The 21,948-nt window shown below is 41.6% G+C and overlaps 2 protein-coding genes across 5 annotated transcripts; one reads left to right on the top strand and one right to left on the bottom strand.

Annotated features, from left to right (window-relative positions):
* Positions 1-901: 901 nt before the first annotated feature.
* Positions 902-10,665, bottom strand: LOC307253581 (uncharacterized protein; the record flags this gene model as incomplete). Its single annotated transcript, XM_080031691.1, has 10 exons — positions 902-1,082; positions 1,366-2,058; positions 2,160-2,673; positions 2,784-2,833; positions 3,742-3,861; positions 4,124-5,248; positions 5,371-5,442; positions 7,576-7,734; positions 9,048-9,272; positions 10,042-10,665. 10 exons carry the CDS (start codon positions 10,663-10,665, stop codon positions 936-938), a joined length of 3,729 nt encoding a protein of 1,242 aa, XP_079887817.1. The 3' UTR covers positions 902-935.
* Positions 10,666-12,045: 1,380 nt separating this feature from the next.
* LOC307252998 (oxysterol-binding protein-related protein 2-like) lies at positions 12,046-21,471 on the top strand. Of its 4 annotated transcripts, XM_080030829.1 has the most exons (15): positions 12,046-12,123; positions 12,431-12,573; positions 13,677-13,788; positions 14,088-14,163; positions 15,955-16,089; positions 16,587-16,684; positions 16,771-16,953; positions 17,182-17,289; positions 17,385-17,474; positions 17,582-17,696; positions 18,170-18,289; positions 18,731-18,854; positions 18,975-19,065; positions 19,333-19,388; positions 20,932-21,471. In XM_080030829.1, the coding sequence occupies exons 2-15, from the start codon at positions 12,528-12,530 to the stop codon at positions 20,952-20,954; spliced, it is 1,377 nt and encodes a 458-aa protein (XP_079886955.1). In that variant the 5' UTR covers positions 12,046-12,123; positions 12,431-12,527; the 3' UTR covers positions 20,955-21,471. The 4 variants fall into 4 exon arrangements, with proteins under 4 accessions (XP_079886955.1, XP_079886954.1, XP_079886952.1 ...); XM_080030828.1 differs by having other exon boundaries at positions 12,431-12,564; positions 19,333-21,471; XM_080030826.1 differs by having other exon boundaries at positions 19,333-21,471.
* Positions 21,472-21,948: the final 477 nt, after the last annotated feature.

The following is a 21,948-nucleotide window of genomic DNA, read 5'->3' as shown; positions in this document are numbered from 1 at the left end:
AAGAAAATCTGAGCTTCCATCTATCTAACCCTAACCCACTATGAATTAAACGCCCAGGGTTTTTACAAAGTTATCAGAACACTTTTCACTTTGCTGGTTGCAGTTTTTCCATTGATAGAGAAAGTCAAGACAATCATTGTAAGAGGGAGAGGGATCGTGCCCCTGACAGGCGAGGAAATCTTATCCAATTAACGACTTAGCAGTCACTTTTTCTTTTTTGAGCATCTGACGTGATCCCTAGCAACCCCTCCCTGAAGCCTGAAACGGGTGATCACTGCGGAGTACACACATTTATGGCAGTTAAAGCTATAGTGCGTAACTTTTTTTCATATCAATGAATGTTGGTTACATTCAAGCCATCGCACAAGGTTGATTAGGCATACAAAACTTTCTCTGTATTTCTCAGTATGGCAGCGTTTACAAACTGGTGTCGCCCCCTGACACTGCCGCAGGAGCTAAAAAAGATGCTAAAATAAAATAAACTATAGACTGACCACTGGCTGTAGAGACAGACATCAAGATAAATAAAATTCCACTAAGGCCTATTTGTCAGATCTTAGAAGTTTATTCAGTAAAACAAGACTTTATTTTCTACATTTACAACACAGATAATATAAAATCAATGAACAGTTCAAGATATAAGAGCAAAATAAGTTTATTTTTTTGGTTTAAAAATTGTAAATATGAACGATTGTCGTTTTTAATATTTTAAGTCAAGTTAAAGGTTAACTCATCTCTAAAAGCAAATGAGTTAGGAATTGCACCGAAAGAAAACACTGAGCTATTAAAAAAAAGTGCTCACATTCTTGCTAAACATCCCACATACAGTCAACCAGTTCTCCCAGTTCAACCATATAAAGATTATACGTTTTAAATTCCTCCCCCGGGGCTCGGGGCGCTCTCAGCTGTCCAGACGTATCAGTGTTGCTGCTGTTTCACTCACAGTCTGCGGCGGCTCTCCCCGGAGGAGAGTATCTGTGTCGCAGGACTTTGCTCTGGTTTGATGTTTGCGCGGGGCGAGACGGGCGAGCGAAGCAGAAGGTCAACGTGCTGCTGCTGGAGCTGCAGTCGTAGTTTGCATCCTGATCCAAGAAAAGGAAGAGGAGACACATACACAGAGTTGATGAAATGATAGAAATTCTTTACAGTGGCACACCACATTGTTTAAGCTCATTAGGTCTATAACTAACACTTATTATCCTTGTCTATATGAGAAGAAGTCTTGAAAAAAGCTACTAAATGTGAGGCCACTCGAGTCAGCTTCAATTTGGTCTGAAGTTTGAAAATGAAACACTAATCTTGAAGTGTTTACAGTAGTTTAATAGAAGGGATTTGAGCAGACCTCCTGTAGTTCCCTACACTCACCTCTGTTGTGATGGTGCTCGGGCTGTGTCTGATGACTTGGTTCAGACCGTTGTCCCCTTTCTCCTCCCTGGGGGTCCTAGTGCCCTCCTCTCTCTGCTTCATGAACCGCTGGTTGACGATGCGCGTCACGCTGTCGTTCCTCAGCGGAGGCCTCGTGGTCGGGACTCGCTCCAGGTTCTTCAGGCCCGGGCCCTTCACCTTGGGTCCAGGCTCCGGAACCACTTTCTCTTTGTCCGCCCGGCCGCTCACCCTGCGCAGGAACTCAGTCACCATCCCATAACGGTTGGCGCCGGCTGGTTTGGTGGGAGGCTTAGAACTGTTCAGATTGCTGTGATTCTGTACTGTAGACGCTCTGTTATTGGTCTGACGAGTCAACGCGAGGCCTGGGTGGCTCTGGCGATTGAGGTTCCACAGCGCTCGATCTTTAGCGTTGGATGAAGATGATGTTGAGGAGTTCAAACTGTTGGATGATGGGTTAGTGAGAGAGGACACACCAGACGTAGAGTGTCTCCGGTAGAATTTGGGCGAAGAGGTGGAGCTTCTGGACCTCAGTACTCTGGTCGGGACCCCGTCCAGTGAGACAGACATGTTGTGAGAGCGTGCAGAGGCCAGGGAGGGGCTCAGGAGGACTCGGGATGGACTGCCTCTTCTCATAGACACTGTCCCATCGGTCTGAAGACCAACACTCACCATCTGTGACAAAAACAGTTTAAACACCAAGGCACTCTGGTTGAAAGAAGTTAAAAAGACTTATCGGTGCGGCTAATGTATGGTAAAAGGTATAACATACACACCTGTGGCTTGGTCTGAGTTCCCGAGCAGGCCACATCCACACACCGTGCCTGTAACCCTCTCCCTCTCTTCTCCTGTGAACCGCCGTGAACCGCCTGCCTCCAGCCGGCCGTCATTTCCTTCATATCGTCGCTCAAATTGGCGGACGAGCTCAGACAGAGCGGGGAGAAGGAGGTGGGGGGCGTGCACCATGGAGACGCCGTGGTTACAGAATCTCCATCCAAGGCGACGGGGCTTTGCTTCAGTTGAGCCAGCTGGACCCTGCGAGCAGACGGCGGGCTGTAGTAGATGCGGAAAGTCGACTTCTCTGGGGCGGTGTGGCTCCTGTCCAGGGACATCTGCTCAAAGTCCAGATCAGGGAAGTTAAGAGGCATGATGAGATGGTCCCAGGTCTTAACGGGGTCTTCTCGGTCCAGCTGGACAGCCTCTGGGCTCAGATAGCACCAGTTCTTTCTCCCGCAGTCGCCGCGCGGAGAAAACACTCGGCGAAGTCTTCTCCCCTGTGAGCTGCAACGTCTTTAAAGACAGGAACAAGTTAGTGAAATGAAAATGGTAAAGTGGCTTTACTTTCACTTATATTGCACTTTATTAGATTTTAGCCGCTCATTCATTCAGAAAACACTGACCTTTCAGCTTCATAGTGGCGATCATCAGGGAAGATGCGACTGAGGGCGGCCTGAGCAAAGAGAGTATAGAAAAACATATATTAGTCCAATAATGGTTTAATACAGTGTAATTCAGCCTGCTGATCGAAAACTATTGGATGGACTTAATATATTATTTAGGCCAGGCATTCAAGGTTGCATGAGGTGTACATCTGTTGCTTTAAGTGAAACATCTCATATCCAAATTAAACACACATTAATGGATGAATCGTTTAATCATCTAATAGTCTTTTTGTATGGCCAAATACCAGCTAAACAAATGACACTCAGAAACTTATAATCACGAAAAAAATCCTGTACAACATGAATGCCACATCTGCATGTTGGTGTGTCAACATTAGCATTTAGCTCAGAGCATCGCTGTGTCAGCCTCACGGAGGTGCTAGCATGGCTTTAGACGTTATGTCTTGTTATTTTTTTCATGGTCTACTAGATGTGCCGGTGAGGAAAGGAGGGATTACTGTTTAGTCAGTAAACTAAGAAGTAAAAACAACTATTAAATAAATAAATCCGAATCCCAAAAGCAGATCTTGAGTCAGGCTTTGCGACTCAACAGTTTAGTGGCAGCAATTCAAAAGTTAGATTACATCGTTTTATCAGACTTTTGCTAAAACTGTCTTTCTATTTGCATTTGACCAAGAAAGTGGAAACAATAGTTAAGGAGCTGTGCATTTGAAGAATTTACATTTGTGCACCACGTCTAGAGTGTTTTCATGCAGCAGATTTGAACATCTCTGTCCCATTTGGCTACCGTCGCTACAAGAGATTAGCCTAAATACTCTGGCATGAGTTCGTCATGCCTGTTGAACCGAATTGCAGGATGACGTGTTGCCAGGGAGACAGATCATTGACAGGACTTCCTGCTTTATCAGACAGTGGGGGGGACACATGGCTGAAGAAGTAAAAACACTGTCCTCACCTCAGCTGTCTTGCACTTTGCAACCTTGACCTCGCTGTTTAATTCACTCCTTTCATTCTGGAGCTCTGTACCAAGCTCCTGCAACAATCCCCGAAGAACAGACATGGTGTTGTCTTTACCCTGGGTCCAAAAAAAGAAAATAAATATATATTGAAAGGTTCAGTTTGTAATATCAGTTTTGCTTCTATAGTGGTGAGATTCTAGATTGCAACGCTCTCTTGATAACTCCTCCCTTTCATGGACTTATTATGAGATCTCTTTCGGAGGATTTATTGATCATTTTAAGTTGTAAGCGATTATAAACGTCAGTTCTGAAAAAAATGCTAATCAGTTCTACACACTCTACCATATGTAAAAAACAGACTATTTTCTTTCACTTTACCTCTTTTGCCTCCGGCCCAGCTCCTTTAACTTGACACCACTGACTGACGATCCACAGAACCTGCAAGGAAAGACGCATCTTGGGGTCCCTGCAGCTGTGGATCAGGTCCCATTGGAAGGAAGTTGCTTGTCTCGCTTGTTTTTCTCTCTTCTTGACATCAGTGTTTCCTAAGTCTTCTACACACTCGTCTCCAGAGTGAACGGGGAACGTGTTTGAATCCCACACACGACCATCCTTGTTCACTTTGCCTGAATCTTCTCCCGTCAGAAGTGTCTCAACCCTCCCGTTGAAAGCCAACAACATGGCCTGTAGAAGCTCCAGTGCCTCGTTCAGAGGCCCCGGCAGTGATATACTCTCTGCTTGTCCGTTTAGCCCCACGTCTGTCGGAGAGGGGAACTCACAAGCGGGAGAGGTGCAGTGTCCATTTCTTGGTGGCCCTGTCAGTAGCTGGATGGCTGAACTCAGAATGCAGCAATGATCCCTGAGCGCTAGGAGAGATTCATAGTCTTTCACCGTCATTCCATTGAGACTTTTGTCAGGTGTTTTGCTGCTGTTGTTGTCACCCTCAGGAGTGTCTGCAGGGTCCCACTCGCCACCCACGGGACCTTCTCGGGTGATGTGACAAGTCTGTGATTGGTTGTTCAGAGAAGACATCTCAACATCACTTTGACCTTTTCCGGCCTCTTCTTCCATTATGCAAACTGTTTTTATACTTTGCCGCCTTCCCTCTCCGTCCTTAACCTGTGTTGACTGGTCTTCGGACACTTCCTGCTTCTCTTCTTCTTCCTCTTCTCCTCCACTTCCTATCTTCTCCCTCAAGTCGCCCATTTCCGCCCGCAGCCCGCGGTTCTCCACCTCTAGTTCCACGATGCGCCGGCTCAACAGTGTGGCCTCCTCTTCCACCAGCTTCAGGTGAACCTTGACCTCTGCCTCCCTGGCGTGGGCGGAGTTTTGTTTGCCTTCAGGCGATTGGGTGATGTCTATGTCGCCGTAAGCCGAGTGGTATTTGGCTAGCTCCTCGCGCATGGCCTCGTTATCGGAAACCAACTTAGTGAGCTTCTTGCACATTAGAGATAATTCCTCTTTGGCGAAATGCAGCTGGCACCTGAGATCGGTGCTGTCGTCCTATTGGCAAACACACAACAATGAGTATCACTCTGATGCCGACGATAAATAAGTAAATACAACGTGCAATCTGTATCGTGGCAGCCACATTTGAAATCAAGACAATTTAAAACATATCAAACCTCTATCGGTTGTGACAGCCTCCTTTCGGCCTTACTGGCAGTGGATCGGAGGCTTCTCCTCTTCACAGAGCTCTGGGGAATAAAAACACAGCAAATACGCTAATCAAGGATGTAATACAAACAAAAGCAGATCCAATTTGCCATTTTGAAAAGGATAAAGTATTTTTCAAAGTCACAATTTTCGAGCAAAAGCTACTTTGGTTACGAAAGCTCTGAATTCACTATTTAAGACTTTTTAAATCCCATTTGTTTAAAACACTCATTCAAGTTTTTCCAAGGTTATGTGCTGGACTATTCTCTATTCAAATTTGTTAATTAGAGTTGCGGGTAAATAGATTTTGTTACATTAAGCCAGTGCATTTAAACCTGTTTACAGTCTTTGTGCTAAACTAATACGCTGCTGGCCTCAACCTCAGCTTCATAATAAACATGAGAGTGGTATCAATTTTCTCATCCATCTCTTGTTAAAAAAGGAACCACTTAATTATACCTTACCATTTAAAATGTTTATCATGCTCTTGGGCTACTTTTATAAATGCCTTAGATGGGAAAAATCTTCTTCTCACGTCCCAGTCCTTTACCACTCTACATTATTGAGTTTATTTGTCATTCGGAACACGAAAGGAATGTAGGCTTATGACTGGCACCACTGTCTCGCTGCTAGACACTACTGTAGACAGGAGGTCACTGTGTTAATAATAGTAATCTTCAAGAAAAGGTCACAGAGTTCTCCGTTCAAGGTCAGCGGACCTAAAGGTTGTGTAGGTAAATGTGAAAAAAAGTGAAGATTGTTCTAATTTGTGTTGCATTTCAAAACTAAAGTGCAATTTCTTTGCTTTTTTCAATATGTCTTCACTAATGGTTTCATCATTGTTCAGCCATATTGTGACCCGACAGTATTGTGTTTCCATTCAAACAAGTTCACAGGGCGTCCAGTTGCAATGCCAGCCTCTGAAATGTTGATCCTACTTCACAAACTTCTAGACTGTGTTTTTGTGACGCTAGATTAGGTAATCTAAGTGGATTTCCCTGCTGGGATCAAAGGGGACTAGCGGGCCGGCCTGAGCTCATGCCAAAGCACTGAATCCTGGATTAAAGCCCCACGCGTGTCAGTGAAGTGCACGGTCGTTATCACAGGAGACATCGGGACCAAGAGAATAAAAGTTGGGAGTGGAAATTGGATCGCTGTTGGGGAGTTGTAGCAACCGTTTGATAAAAAGCATGTGCACGGACGGTTGTAGGTCAGTATGTCGGCGTACAAACAGTCACCCACCTTTTCGAATGCCATAATACAAGCTGATCCAGATTTAGCTTAGCTTAATAGAAGCAGAAAGACCGAGAGCGAGAGAGAGAGAGAGAGAGAGAGAGAGAGAGAGAGAGAGGGGGAGAGTCTATTTTTGTAATCCCCTGCCACCCACTCGCTCTTTTCTATGTCCACTGGGCCGAGTGTATCAGCTGTGTCTGGAGTTCAGGCCTCAGCATACCGGCACTGGGCAGCTGCCGGCCGTGCCCCGCTCTCGTATCATTGATCATGTGTCACCCGACATCATGACACAGGGAAGAGGGAGACAACTGGCTGAGAAGGGTGCAGCTGTGAAGCAGGAGGATTCCGGAGCAGAGGGATGGAGTCAGCTAATGTTTCTGTCAATATCCAGACCCAATATATAGTTTTATAAAAGGTCCCTTACAAACGAGTTTTAAGACGTGTAAAAATACTCTTCTTTGAGTAACAATTTTCTGATACGTATTTCCAGAAAACGTACTAAGCTTGGGCCTACCTATCGCCTTTACAGTGACTACAAGGAAATATCAGTTTAGCGGCCTCTTTGGACAAATTAAGTAGCCTAGTGTTTCTACCACATGCTGTCCTAAAGATCTTTGCTAGTGCGTGCAATGAGGAGGTAATGTATGTATCTGTATTTTAATGGTAATATGACGATGGTAAAGAAAAGTAGACTTTGATTTGCTACCGTCCAGGACACAGGATGTTGCAGTCTGCCTGCCGTAAATCGATTTATCTATGTTCGCGTGGAATCGTATACCCTTGCAAATGCATTAATAATAACTAGCGTTCTTCTCACTGATGGTCTCGTTTGCTGTTATAGGTCATTAATGATCTTCAGAGGAAAAATTAGACTCTTTCAGGAACATTTAAAAGTTCCTTGCAGTCTCTTGAATGTAAAATATTATTCTGTAATGTCTCACCTCTTTGGCTTTCTCCACCTCGGCCTGTAACACCTGCTTGGCTACTTCCAGCTCCTGTGTCTTCTCGCGCAGCGCCTCAGTTTCCCATTCCAACTGGGAGTTCTTCTTCTGCACCAGCTCCAGCTCGTTGTACAGCCGGAGGGACACGCTCTTTGCAACCTGTAGGGCAAAAGACAACTTTATGTTATTCTAGCTCCAATCATGGAGGGACTATGAGACAAATGGGGGCCCGTAGGCACAGACATGCAAAATACCCAACAAAATGAGGTGGAAATAAGAGCAAGAGAAACACATTAGACACTAGACCTCCAAGAACAGACAAAAAACTTAGTCTTTAAAAAAAAAAAAAAATTATATTTCTTTTGGCAAATTAGTCTTTTTGCAGTAATTCTGTGTGCGTATGTCTGTAGGATCATATTGTGAGTCGTTTTGTGTCTCTTTGTACTTGTTTGATCTGCAAACTTTCAATCAAGAAATGTTACCGTCAAACTAAGGCTCTCTGGCATATGGGTCCTCTGACTCCATGGGCTCCTGAACCTGTACCGGTAGACCTTTCCAATAATCAAATCAGGTAGTGCTCTAAAGGAAATCTTTCGGTCCTGGTTATATTATGCACATTATTTTGTGAGTTCTCTGCAGCAGGTGGTTTTAAGAAAACTTTACAGTGAACTGCATGTGACAGGAATTCACGAGTAAATAAGTGTTTGGGGTGAGGCTGTTGGGAATCCTATACCACGCACACACTCACAGAAACTCTCATATGTTGACCTTCCGTGATTCTGATAAAGATTACTGTGCTTTTTTATGTTTCCTACCCATGGAGAGCAACTCACCACATAATTACACCATTGTATGACAAAAATATAAACAGGAAGCACGATGAAGACATTTCAAACTAATGAAAGGTTTTACAGCAGGCGAACAGTCGTGACTCAGCCTGCTGTCAACTGATTACAGTCCGCCAACGTGTATGAGCAACACAATTACTGTTTAGTGTTTAGATTAGTTCCGTGAGCTGAAATAAGAAATATATTTGCGGGGCTGAGAGAAAATGTTCATTTTGATGTTGTTAACTGGAAATGCAGTGATTCAGCCAAAAGCCGAGCGGGGAAAAGGAGCTTTTTACTGGATGCTGGCAGTGAGTAAGTTTTAACAAGACCACACGCACACACAGACGTGTGCGCGAACACACACACACACTCACAATCCCTTTCCCTCAGTCAGTCACACAAAAACACACACACACACACACACACACACACACCATTTGTATGGCTTTACTTGTGAGGACATTTATTGACATAATGTCCTCACTTTCCAAAAATTTCCTCACTCCAATGGTTAAAATGTAAAACTGGTCCTAACAAAGATGCCTGTGCAAGTACACTTACACTCTCTCTCTCACACACACACACATAGAGGGAGGGAGGGAGGGGAGAAGCTGTAATGAAAAGTGTCAGACATCAGCAGACCTTAATATCGTGCTCCAGGCTCCGGACCAGCTCCCCGTCCACCTGCCCGGTCTGGGCCACTCTGATGCTGCGTCTCTCGGCCTTGCGGAGGCGGTAGTGCAGAATGCGACAGGTTTTATTGGCCTGGTCCAGCTGCAGCCGGAGCTCCTGCAGCTGGTACACCTCCTCCTCCTGGAACATGTCGCGCATCTCCAGCATCTCACAGCGGAGCTCCTCCACCTCATCCTATACACAAACAACACAGAAATACAGATATTAAAGAACACAATCTATGTTCAAAATTGTGGGTGTGGATGAGCAAAGTAGCCTACATACAAAGCACCTCGAGCTCCCTCCAGAAAATATTAAAGTCCAGAAACTTTGTCACTCACATTTGATACCATTTAGGAAGGAATATATACCTTAGTAAAAAACAGATCCTGCTGGATGGTTTGGTTCAGAAATCCCTTTTACTCCCGATTAACACTGGAGATTATACTAGGATTCTTGTATGTAATTTAATTCATTGTTGATGGCTGAGGATATTACAGGATATCATAAACTATTTAAAACAAAAATCTGTGTAACCAAGGCTGGTGTGGGAAAGAAGTTTGAATTTAGGCTGCAACAAGGGCCTAATAAAGATGTAGGACTTGCATTGTGGGAAATTATAAATTCTGTGTTTTTGGAAAGTCAGGGTTTCTCAGAGTCTGCTGCTTTGAGTTTGAACTCTCTTATACAATGTAAAATGCTGCTGCTGCTGCTGCTGCTGCTGCCATAGATAACTCATGTCAACAGTGACTCTTGACTTGTGACTCTTGAGCACTTGATCTGATTTCTCTAATGAAGACTGACAGGAGCATTACAGAGTCTGAGGGCCTAGATAAGAAGAGAGAGACACGACACACCAAAACAAATATGTGGGCATTCATATGAAAACCAACAAAATGTAATTAAACTAAATTGAATTATACAACATTTGATTGAAAGTAGGCCCAGGCTAAATTCAACTCACTTTTAAATACTCGTTCTCTGATCTCAAATCCTCCACTTCCCGGACAATGTCCTCGGTCGTGTCCCCCATCATGAGATCCATGAACGACCGTGAGGAGTTGAACAAACTGATGCCCGCTCCAGCACCATCGGCCTGGAGAGCGCGCGAATCGTTCGCTGTTCCCTTTGCGCACGCTGCTTTGTCTTCGCCTTTCCCCACATAAGCTCCGCCGTCTATCCAGCTTAAATCATTGTCGCCGCTCGGGGAGTCCGGCTTGTTGGTGCCGTCGGAGGGGCAGTCGGATATTTCTAAGCTCGTGTCTGAAGAGGAGAGTTTCCCGGAGACACAACCGGAGTCTTTGCTCAAATCTTCGGACGCGTTGCTCGCATCGGACAGCTTCCTCTCCACAGCCGCACCAGGTGACCCTTTCCCCGGGCGTTTCACCTGCTGTTGTCCCGCTGTTTTCACCTCCTTCCCGGAGTCGCACTGAGCTGACTGTGACACTTTGTAGAATGAGGAGACACTTTGGGAATCTTTAGGAGACGAATCTTTCTTCTTCTTCTGCACAGGAACCTGCTGCTGCGCCCGGGGCTGTTTCTGGCTCCGATGCGCAATCTTGGCGCTCTTGTCTCCTTCCCTGTTCATCCTGACTCTAGTGCGCCACTCATTCAGGTGTAACAAACAAACAAATAAAAAAATAAAATAAAAATAGATGAATAAAATAAAGTGTGAATAGGCCTAAAGCTTCTTATTTTTTTTTAGCTTCAGATGATCATAATGTTTACAGAAACGTGTTGAAGTATTTAAGCCGCAGCTGTCAGCTCACTGGTGGCTCTCCATCCTGAAGACTGAAACTTTGCCAAACTGCCTCTCAGAGAAGGAGGGCAGTCTGACAATCTGCTGACTGCAGCCTGTTAACGACTTCCGGAAATCATTTCTAAAAATAAAACAATTTAATTAACTAAAATATGCTCCTCTGTAGTTCCTCGTTCTCTCTGATTTTCATCAGAGAGAAGTACTCTTTTCCAAACAGTCTCTATTTTTATAAAGACAGCGTATCTATTTATATCAAATGATTGTAAAAAATAAATAAAAAAATAGCCCTAAATTATAAAAATGCTAAAATGGTAATACTTTAGCACAATTATGGGACGCAACAGATTTTTTTTTCCTGATTTCTTACCAACCTTTTACATCACTACACTACCTAGGCCTACTCATTATGTAAATACACTATTACAGCTTTTATTTTGAATATCACCACTCTATCCGGTCTACTATTCCACTTTCTTCTTTGAAATCTTACACACAATATGACAGTAATCTTTGTATTTATCCGATTAACAAAATCAACAGCTTTTTTAAATGTTTACTTGAAAATAGTCTGAAACTATTTTCTCACTCTTTGCGGTTCAAAGGATCCTGAGAATGTTCACATTTGTCACTTCAGTTTTGATTCTGATTGGATTTTAGATGTTTGTCGTCTGGAATTGAAAAGTTATTTTTAATTTCGTTTTTTTTTTAATGAATCTCAAAAATTTTAGTCCACTGTAAACTTATCTCAGGTATAGGCTACCTATAAAGCTGCCACCTCGTGGACGAACTTCATGCAGCACCCTGTGTTTTATAGCATTTTAATGCGAGCCCACTGGTTTATTTCCAACATACAGTATATTTACTGTTTTATGTTCCATTTTATTGTTCCTTTTTAAACTCTCTTATTTATTTTTAATTCATTGATTTGATTTTCGTTATTACAGACCTGAAAGGTTTTCATCCAGCAGTGTGTAACTTTGTTTGAAAAGGGCTAGGCTAGTAAAGTTTATTATGATACATTTACAGCCCCAAAGTCCATCCAGCCTTTATACAAATATTTTTAATGTCATAGTTTATTATTTAATCTGTGGTGAATAAAGCTGCTGAACAGCTGAACTATTTCTGCTCTTGTCCTTCAATTTCGAGTCCGCTGCGAGCTGCGATCTGATTGGCTGAAGGACCTGCCATTCACGGTGTCCTTGCCGCCTACTTCCGTCCTACTACAGATACAGTTCCCTCCTCCGATTGTTTACGTTATTAGCGCATTAATTTGACATTTACTCACAGGTATATCACATGTACTTGTTTGTTGAAAACTTCGTCTAAGTGTCCGAGTAATTAACAGTAGTTATTATCCGCTTTCTGGCCCTTAAACTTACAGTTTAAATCAGTGCAGCAAAGATGCTAACTGCTAGTTAGCCCGGAGAGCTAACTGCTAACTAAGTCTCTTTAAAGGGAAACAAAGCTACTGACAGTGAGCTAACGTTAGACATAAAGCGGTTTATATTATTTCAAAGCGTGCGTTAGATGTTTGTTGGCTCTAAAGTGCATAGAAAGACGGCCTGCTTGGTGTAACGAGTCCGTGCTGTTGCAGGTTGTGATGCTTGGAGGCTGAGGCTGCAGGGACGGGCCTGATGTTGGGAAATCAATTATGACTTCTGAGTAGCGCTCAGTTACTTTCTGTGCTCAGTATGAACAGCGAGGAGGAGTTTTACGACGCCGAGACAGGTGAGAGAGGTGAGACGGAGGTTTAATACATTTGCATCTTGTTGTGTGTATACTTGCCCTCTAATGTTTACTATTGAACTTCTGGTTGACGGTTAAAAAAAATTATAACAATGCTCTCTAGGGATATGGCGAATTTCCTATTTATAGAGACGGTCCTTCTAACACGTTTATAGGACGCCTCACATACCATCTGTCATATATAGTATCTATTTGGGTATCCACCCAGTAGTTTAACACTATTCACTTAAACACTAAGTTAATGCCCAAATAGATAGCTTTGAGTTGTAGTTTAACACGTTTGACTTTCATTGAATAACAAAAGGGCAGTTTCACCTTCTAAACTGCTTGTTCATCTTGTTTTTATGGGGGTTTCGCGCTGTGGTAGTGGTTTGTCTTTTAAAGGTTTTATCTCAGTGAAAAGTTATTAAAAAAAAGCTTTGAATGATGCCATCGATAAGTAACTCATATTCAGAGTCAGTGACTTTAGATCTTTGTACACTTTTCTTTTACTTTCTTATTTAGTAATAGTAGTTCAGTTGTAATAATTTATTTCAGTCCATATATAAACAATTTAACATCAGGAATACTGTTTATGAAGAGGACTGCGTGAAGACTGACACACATTTACCAAAAAAACAGGCTCTGCTTTTTTCTTCCTCTTTTACTCTCTCTCTTTAACTTTTTAAATATGCTTGAGCATGTTGGCTGATTCAGTTTTGCAAGTACAATTTGAAGCCACTAACAGCAAAACCAGAAATAGAAAATTGACCCAGAAACAAAAGTGTTCTTGGTTTAACTGTTATACAAAGAGCCCGTCACATTTGGTTCAAATAGTCGAGCAACAGAAAGGATTCAAAGCCGATACAGTCGCTGTATCCGTAAGCTGTTCTTGACAAAATAGTGTGCTGAAGTCCAATCTTCAAAAGAATGTCCTCTTTGTTTAATGGTTAAACCGTAGCGTGTCTTATGGAAAATATATAAAATAAGGCTGTGACGGCCTCCATTATATCAGATCGATAAAGGAGCAACACGCAAACCAACATTTATATATGTGATGTGCACAAGTGAATGAGTTTTCACTTTCTCTCTCTGTCCCGCTCTGTTTTTATCAGGGCTGGAGTCAGATGATTCCGGTGAGGTCAGTTTTAAAGATGCTCTGGTGTTTGACGGCAAGCAGGAGGTGACAGATGGCAAGGCCTCGGAGAACGGGGTCTGGGAGCGCAGGTGAGAGGGTGCAGGCGGTTTGGTATTCATGTTGCCACATGAGCACATGTGTGTTTGGTTGAAGGGGTTTTTCAACCGTGTCATTGTGCATGTACTCACACGTAGAAACACAGACGAGTCCAGTGCAACCCGTATTTTTATGCTGTTAACTAGTGAGCCCCTCGTCTGCAAAGACTTAACACTTTGAAAAGCAGCAGGGTTTACATGTGTGCACTGCAGTCACTTTTTTGTGCTCAGCTGTTGAAGTTTTGTCTGATATTCTGTATTTTTAATCGTATTTTGTCCAAAATGTGCTCCAGGAAAACGCTGCCTGCTGAAATGATCTCCAGAAACGACTTCAGCATATGGAGTATACTGAAGAAATGCATCGGCATGGTAAGTCCTACATGCCTCCTAACCAAAGTTGAGAATAGAAAGCTTTGTACAGGGTTCCTAAGATCCTTAAAAAGTCTTTCAAGGCATTGAATACGTTGATATAAACATAAGAAATAAAGTGCAATTAAAATGTCTTAATAAAAATAAAGGCTAAAACATGGGTATAAGGATTTTATTAATCTTTTTCGTCATGATGTTACAATTTGAAAATGCAAAATAATTGGTAGCATCTATTTTTTAAGTAATGTACAAATCTCTCTAAATAACATCACGCTGATCAGCATGATAGGATCGGTTATGGTCACCCTGTGACATTTAAGTAACACATTATTTTAATTGGCTTCTTCAGTTTTGTATTTTGCACGAGTAAGAAGTCATGTTTTTTACAAAATCACTCTTATCCCAAAGTAATTGATATCGTTTCTCTCTTTGTTTTTTGTAAAATTGGTCTCCAATTTATTTCCGTCTGCTATTATATAAGTCATAAAAAGTCTTAGATCTAATGTTCCTTAAGCTGTAGAAGCCCTGTTTGAAAATATTATACTCAATAAAGCTATTCAGACCGTCAAATAAGCTATAGTCAGTGTGACGTAATTCACAGCATTAGTCATGACTGAACTATTGGCTTTTTTCTTAGCTCGCTCCTTGCAGCTGAGAGATCTGAAAACCGAAAGAACTAAAAATAACTTAAATGAACATCAGAATACATTCAATATTTGAAGCAGCTCTGAGTAACATTTAAATATCTTTTAAACAGCCTCATGTTTCCTCTGATAATCATAAATGACCTTTAACAGCAAACGAGACCATCAGTGCAAAGAAAGACGTTTTTATATAGTTTCTATTACTACGTTTGGTCTGGTCGCACACCCAGTCCGATTTTCGGTTCACGCGTGCAGGCTCTTTGGTCACATATCCGTATTGGTCGCAGATTTCAGTGTGGCGCAACAACGCGATTTGAGAAGCCTATCCCTCCAGGTGAGGGAAGGGGAGCGGAAGCTTCGTTTGAGACAGTTATTTGTCGTCATAATGACTGATAACGGGGCTGAACCATCAAAGAAAAAAAAGAAAATGCAATGAAGAAAAGCTAAAAGGGAGAGTGGTAGACAAGCGGGAGGGCGTTGCCAAGCAACGTATACACAATTTCACGGGAGCGAACTGCAGTGTTTACTCCTAAATGAATGAGCGATAGCCTACTAAAACAAAGTTTACTTTGCCTCACCATCATCAGATGAGTCGACCATTATTCATCTGAAATAGTCATTATTTACAACAACATAAACACATTACCTCATCGTGATCCATACTAACTGCCGTCTCTTGTTCATTCGCTTTCTGTGAGGACACGGAGTCTTTCAGCTCCGTGAGAGTACTTCGGTGACACTGCATCAACTCATTGCAATCAAGTGTGTGTTGCACTTACTTGCATTAGTTGATGCTGTGTCACTAACCACTCTCACAAAGCCGAAAAGAGTCCGGTGCCCTCACACTTTCAACACACGGACATGCACTATTTTGCTTCCTGATCATTTGAGTCTCGCACGCCCAGCACAAGCTAGAAAACAGCTTCACGACAGCTGGCGTTGTAAAAATACTACCGCTTTTGTCCAAAGGAGCCGCCAAGGGACCAAGTTACTCGTAGTGGCTTTAACTTGTTTTTGTCACTCCTGCTATTAAAAGGAAAAGATTTCTGTTGAATAAGAGTTAAATAATATCCCGCTGAGTTGTGTCAGTGTCACTTGATTACTCGGACATGTTCTGTTCTTTGATCTTCTCATATTTGCTTTACAGGAACTTTCCAAAATAGCAATGCCGGTCGTGTTCAACGAGCCGCTGAGCTTCCTCCAGAGAATCTCAGAGTACATGGAACACACTCACCTCATCCACAAAGCCTGCAGTCTGTCCGACTCAATAGACCGCATGCAGGTAAAGATAACGGCTTATTAACAGAATGGGAATCAGAATTAGAAATGCCTTATTGATCTTCAAGGGAAATTTGGTTTTGTTACATTGCTCATATTTTCAAATAGAAATGTATGTAAATAGAAATACACAGTATGCAATATTGATTGAGCTGCTAACAAATATTAACAATAAGAATATGTGAAATATGTAACTATTTGTCGAATTTCTTGTAGAAATAAGTTTCCTGTTCAAAACAAAAAAAACAGCTGCGACTAACCATTTTTTCTTTAACAATTAATCTACCACTTTAACGTTTTGGTGCCAAAATGACCAGTAAAATGTCCAACTAACCAATGAGACGTCTTCCAAAAGCTTGTTTTGTTTGACCAACAGTCCAAAATCCAAAGATCAAACGATGCAAAGAAAATGTGCAGATCATCACATTTGAGGTGCTTGGACAGTTAATGTTTTGTGTTTCTGTTTAAAAAAGATTAGATTGTTTCCTGTCTCTGTTGCAGGTTGTTGCTGCGTTTGCTGTTTCGGCCGTAGCATCTCAATGGGAACGGACTGGAAAGCCATTTAATCCTTTACTGGGGGAGACATATGAACTCATGAGGTATTGGATAATCCTATAGAAGCTAAAACAGTTTTGTTTGATGATAGAAAAGACACTAACTTAATTTATTTATTTTTACACTACAGAGAGGAGGAGGGCTACAGATTGATCTCAGAGCAGGTGAGCCACCATCCCCCCATCAGTGCCTTCCACGCTCAAGCCCTGAAGCAGGAGTTCGAGTTCCACGGCTCCATCTACCCCAAACTCAAGTTCTGGGGCAAAAGTGTGGAGGCCGAGCCCAAGGGCACCATGACGCTGGAGCTGCTCAAGTGATTGTCATATTGTTCTTCTTTTACGTAACAATAAAAGCAGTGGCTAGTTAGCTTAGCTTAGCTTAGCATAAATAATTGAAACAGCTAACCTGCTTTTATACAAAGGTAACAAAATCTGTCTATCATTAGCTATGAATCTACATTACTGTAATTGTACGGATTAAAAAAAGTAAATGTTTCCCCCAAATGTGAAACTATTCCTTTAAGACTGTGAATTTCTTCTAGACATAAAGAAGCGTACACATGGACAAACCCAATGTGTTGTGTGCACAACATCATCTTGGGAAAACTCTGGATTGAGCAATATGGAACAGTGGAGATAGTCAACCACAGGTAACGTGACAAATTCTGGAAGAACTGCAAGATTTATAACTGATCGGACCATTGCTTATTGATTGACGCATTTTATTTTGCATTTAATTCATCAGTACGGGGGATAAGTGTGTGTTGAACTTCAAACCGTGCGGCATGTTCGGGAAAGAGCTGCACAAAGTAGAAGGTCATATCCAAGACAAAAGGTAAGGGCATGAACAACAACTATTGGTGGCAGCTGTTGTAATTCCATTTTTCTCTGGATTGAATTTGACATTTGAATTTTTAAATTTGAATTTTATTGTGTAACCAGTAAGAAGAAGCGGCGGGTGATCTATGGGAAGTGGACGGAGTGCATGTACAGTGTGGACCCCAAGGTGTACGAGGCGCACAAGAAGGCAGGGGGCGACTCTAAAAAGCTCAAACAGGTAAGCGATCCTTACACGCAAACTGACGTCTGACATGCTACTGCTTACATTTGCCTGTGACGTGTTTTTACCTGTCTTACAACGTGAAGTAACCTGTGAACTTTAACTCACATCACTCTACATTTGTTTCTCAATCGGCTTCTTTTCCTTTCACAATAACATGCAGTGGCATTAGTGGAAGGTAAGGTAAAAGTGTATTTGATATCTGTAGTGTGCAACTGCTGTTGTCTAGTTCAAGTTATGTTCAATCTGTAGTGTATGATTAGATCATTGCCAGCAGCACTAATCCATAATGGCTTGCAATGATATGCACTGTTGCTTGAGAGACGTGTTGAATCTGTGGCAATTGTAGTTCTGTGAATCACCTGTTTGCACATGGACTATACGTACTGTAAGCTTTGTTAATGCATGTGTGATGATGTTATTTATTTATGTGTGTGTGTGTGTGTGTGTGTGTGTGTGTGTGTGTGTAGGAACATAGTTGTGAAGCTGAGGAGGCTGATGAGATGCCAGACGTTCAAGAGACTGTGACTGTGATACCAGGAAGTGCCTTACTGTGGAGGATAAAGCCGCGACCTGCCGACTCAGCACAGGTCAGTCACACAAACCCACACAGAGTTAAAGGTGGAGTCAATAGTGGCCATCTCCTCACGATCCACTACCTGTCCGTAATCTGTGTGTGCTGAAAAAAAATCCACTGTTATTACACAGCCTAGGCTCTGTAAATGGTTAAGTTTCTAGCTACGGTGTGCCCCATTTGTCTACATATCCTTTGTTTGTATACCAGTTTACAGAGCCTAGGCTGTGTATTAACACCACAATTTTTTTTTCAGAACACATGCAGTACAGACAGGGAGCAGATTGTGGGGAAAAAGTGATTTTGACAACAAGCATTCTCCAGAATCTCTGACTCCACCTTTTAAAATGTACCTGGTGGACTTTACCTGACTACTCATTTTTACCTGTGCTCAAATCTGTGAATGAACGAAGATGTTTATTCTCACTAAGCTCTGCTGTATTTCCATGTGCTGCAGATGTATAACTTCACCAGCTTTGCCATGACACTAAACGAGCTGGAGCCCGGCGCAGAGAGACTCCTGCCCCCGACAGACTGCCGGCTCAGGCCCGACATCAGAGCCATGGAGAATGGAGACATAGGTAACAGTGAACACTTTGACTTTCATACAAGTTGAGACATATGATTACAATCAACTGGAATATCACATACTGTCCACTCCTCTAAAGGCTATTTCTTTTGTAATTTTTTTGTTTTTATAGATGCTGCAAGTACAGCGAAAGAGCAGCTAGAGGAGAAACAAAGGGCTTCAAGAAGGGAACGCTCCAAGGATGAGGAGCATTGGCCAACCAGGTGTGTGTTTTTGACGTTGTTTTATAAGTTGACCAGGTGTAGTGCGCTCCGTGGTCACATAAATGTAGTGGCGTACAAAATGTCAGTCTTGTGTTGAAACTTTTACTTACAAGTCTCAATAGCAATCCTCTCTTGGACCTGGTGACCTGTATTTGTCAGCAGTTGAGTTTGATGCTGTCACAAAAAATCCAAACCATAATCAGTTTTTCACACAAAACAAAATGTTGTGTAATGTTTCCTAACGTTAAATATCTTCTGTCTTTCCAGGTGGTTTCAGCTGGGAACAAACCCTCACACGGGAGCCGAGGATTGGCTGTACACAGGTGGATACTTTGACAGGAATTACTCTGACTGTCCCAACATTTATTGATGGAGAGAGAGCTCAAAATGAAGATTCTCTCTCAGATTTGTGTGTCTGTGACAGCGCAGAGACTCGCTGGTACTGTGTCTTTTTGTGCGAATTTTTGAAAAGCTGATATCGAAATGTTATCAGGTAGTTATCAGATTATGACTGTGAACCTCGTCCACAGCAGAAATGTAATTTTAAGAAGAATTTTAGAGTTTACTTGCTGTAAATGTTGACATCAAACATGCGCTAATCATGACTTTTGACAATAATAGTGTATGTTACTCACCCGAGGAGGGCTTTAAACCAGTTACCTGTGTGCGTGTGTGAGATTGTGTGTGTGTGAGATTGTGTGACAGCGAGATTGTGTGTGTGTAACATTGCTGCTGCAGGACACTGAGCTCTGACTTCTATATTCATATTCTCCGTTTTAGTTCAGGTACTCATCCATAATCTAACCTGTAGACTTCCATACACTCCAGCCCAGTTTCAAATATCAGGGATTATTTAAAACATATATATTATCTTATATATATCTTAACCTATTTGAATATTAGATGTCTATTTTAGTTAGCTGTGATCATCCCTAAACATTTAACAAGTGTGACATTTTTCTGTGAATGGAGAGAGACAAAAGCTGCTTATAAACACATGTACTGGCACAGTGAACACACGTTGTTTGTACAATTTAAGATTGTCCACTGTAACATAGATGATTTGTATAATAATTGGTGCATGCATGGTCACCAAGATGATATTCTACACGTTAAAGCCATAAAAAAACATTTTATGCACTGAGTATAATAATTATAATGTAAAAAAGGCATTCACATAAAAAAGGGCAAAGCAAACGAATCCAGAGGCACAATTTGGTTTAAAGCAGGAGACATGAAAATGTTGATAATACAGTCAAAACGATACTTTTTTTTTTATAGATCCCATGATTTGGAGGCTTTATGGGACGTCAACAGGAAGTCTAATTGAGTCAGTCCGTTAGTTAGCTGTTGGCTACAATGTGAGCTCATATTTGTTTACATTTGAAACAAACTGGAACCATAGAAACAATGCTGACCTAGATGTTAGCAAGTCCTGTTTGCAGTGAACCTCTGGATGTGCAGAAAACTATCACTGGATTTTTACTTAGATGCTGAAGAAAATGTAAAAAAAAAGGAGTGATATGGTAGGATACTTGATTTCTAAGGAGGTGTAACCAGTAATAGGCGTTTAGGTGTTTATTTGCAAGATAAGGTTATCCCCGCAAAGTTCAAGTCCTGATCAATCTGAACAAAATGTTTAAAATATTTACAACTGAGCTACGACTCCACAGGAGGAGCAGGTATGATAGGGCTAAAGTTGTCTCCTCATAGTCAGAATAATCTCTGGTTTAAAGGCTGACTAAACATTTGTATTTACACATTATAACTTTTATTTAACCAGGTTACCACATGCACAAGCAACAGAATTTCCTCTTTGACGCCCTATTTCCATCGATCGTAGTTGTGTTTTTTTCCCTCTCACAGGCGAATACTACGGGACATTGTAGCCATCCTTAACCTATGCAAACTGATCCCACCCCAGTCTGCCCTCCTGAAATGTGAAATATAAAAAAAACACTTGACTCCTCTTGTGTGCTTCAGACACTACAGTGGCGGATAATGAATGTTGTGTGCTGAGAATATAATAGTTACATTCATAAATACATACAGTAGGCCTTGTGTGGTTGTTACACAGTACAGATATGTTACTTTTTTTGTTTCCAAGCACTAACCTTTGCATAAGCTGCACATTTTAGCGTTAACAGTCCATTGTGTCCATTGCACATATTGTGTCATGAAATGTCACATAATGTTTTTTCCTCCAGTTGCTCTAAAACTTTACTCCAACTTCAAAGCACTTTGTGAGGCTTGCAGACACTCAGCGCTGCAGGTGCAGACTGATGGTCCTTCTGATCTCATACTCTTTAACCTCATGTTTAGTCTCTGCTTCTATTTTAAAAGAAATGTTTACATCCGTCGTATGTTAGTTTATCTGTGTTTTGTCCTCCTCATACTCTTATCCAAACACAACCGTATATTTGAGAAATAAATGATGAACTATTGGAACTACTAGTCCTGTGATTGTTTCAACAATTAGATTTGTTATTTGTTGTGTGTTATTTATACCAGCGGCTCCCAGCTAAAGGACCACAGGAGGATTATTGAGATAATACTGGAAACCTTTGACCTCTTCAGACCTGTAAATAAATATGGTAGTTGAAGTACAACAAAACAATAATGAATAAACCATACATACAGTATACTATAAGTTTTCATTCAGTCCAATCAGTTAAAGGGATTTTTCAAAAGTTGTTTTTATTATTGATTTATGTATAACATACTAGGTTAATTAACCATTTATAAAGATATTTACAATTTATTAAAAAGTAGCACCAAATATTCCTAGTGCGTTTTTAGATAAAACACATTTTTTTTTTTAAAAAGGAAGTGAACCTGCAGCTTTAATAAACATGCTGTGTTGTGTTATCTCTACCGAACATG

This window comes from Ammodytes marinus, assembly GCF_949987685.1.
Source record: "Ammodytes marinus genome assembly, chromosome: 7".
Taxonomy (NCBI): Eukaryota; Metazoa; Chordata; class Actinopteri; order Uranoscopiformes; family Ammodytidae; genus Ammodytes; species Ammodytes marinus.
This window is presented reverse-complemented; position numbering and strand designations above follow the sequence as displayed.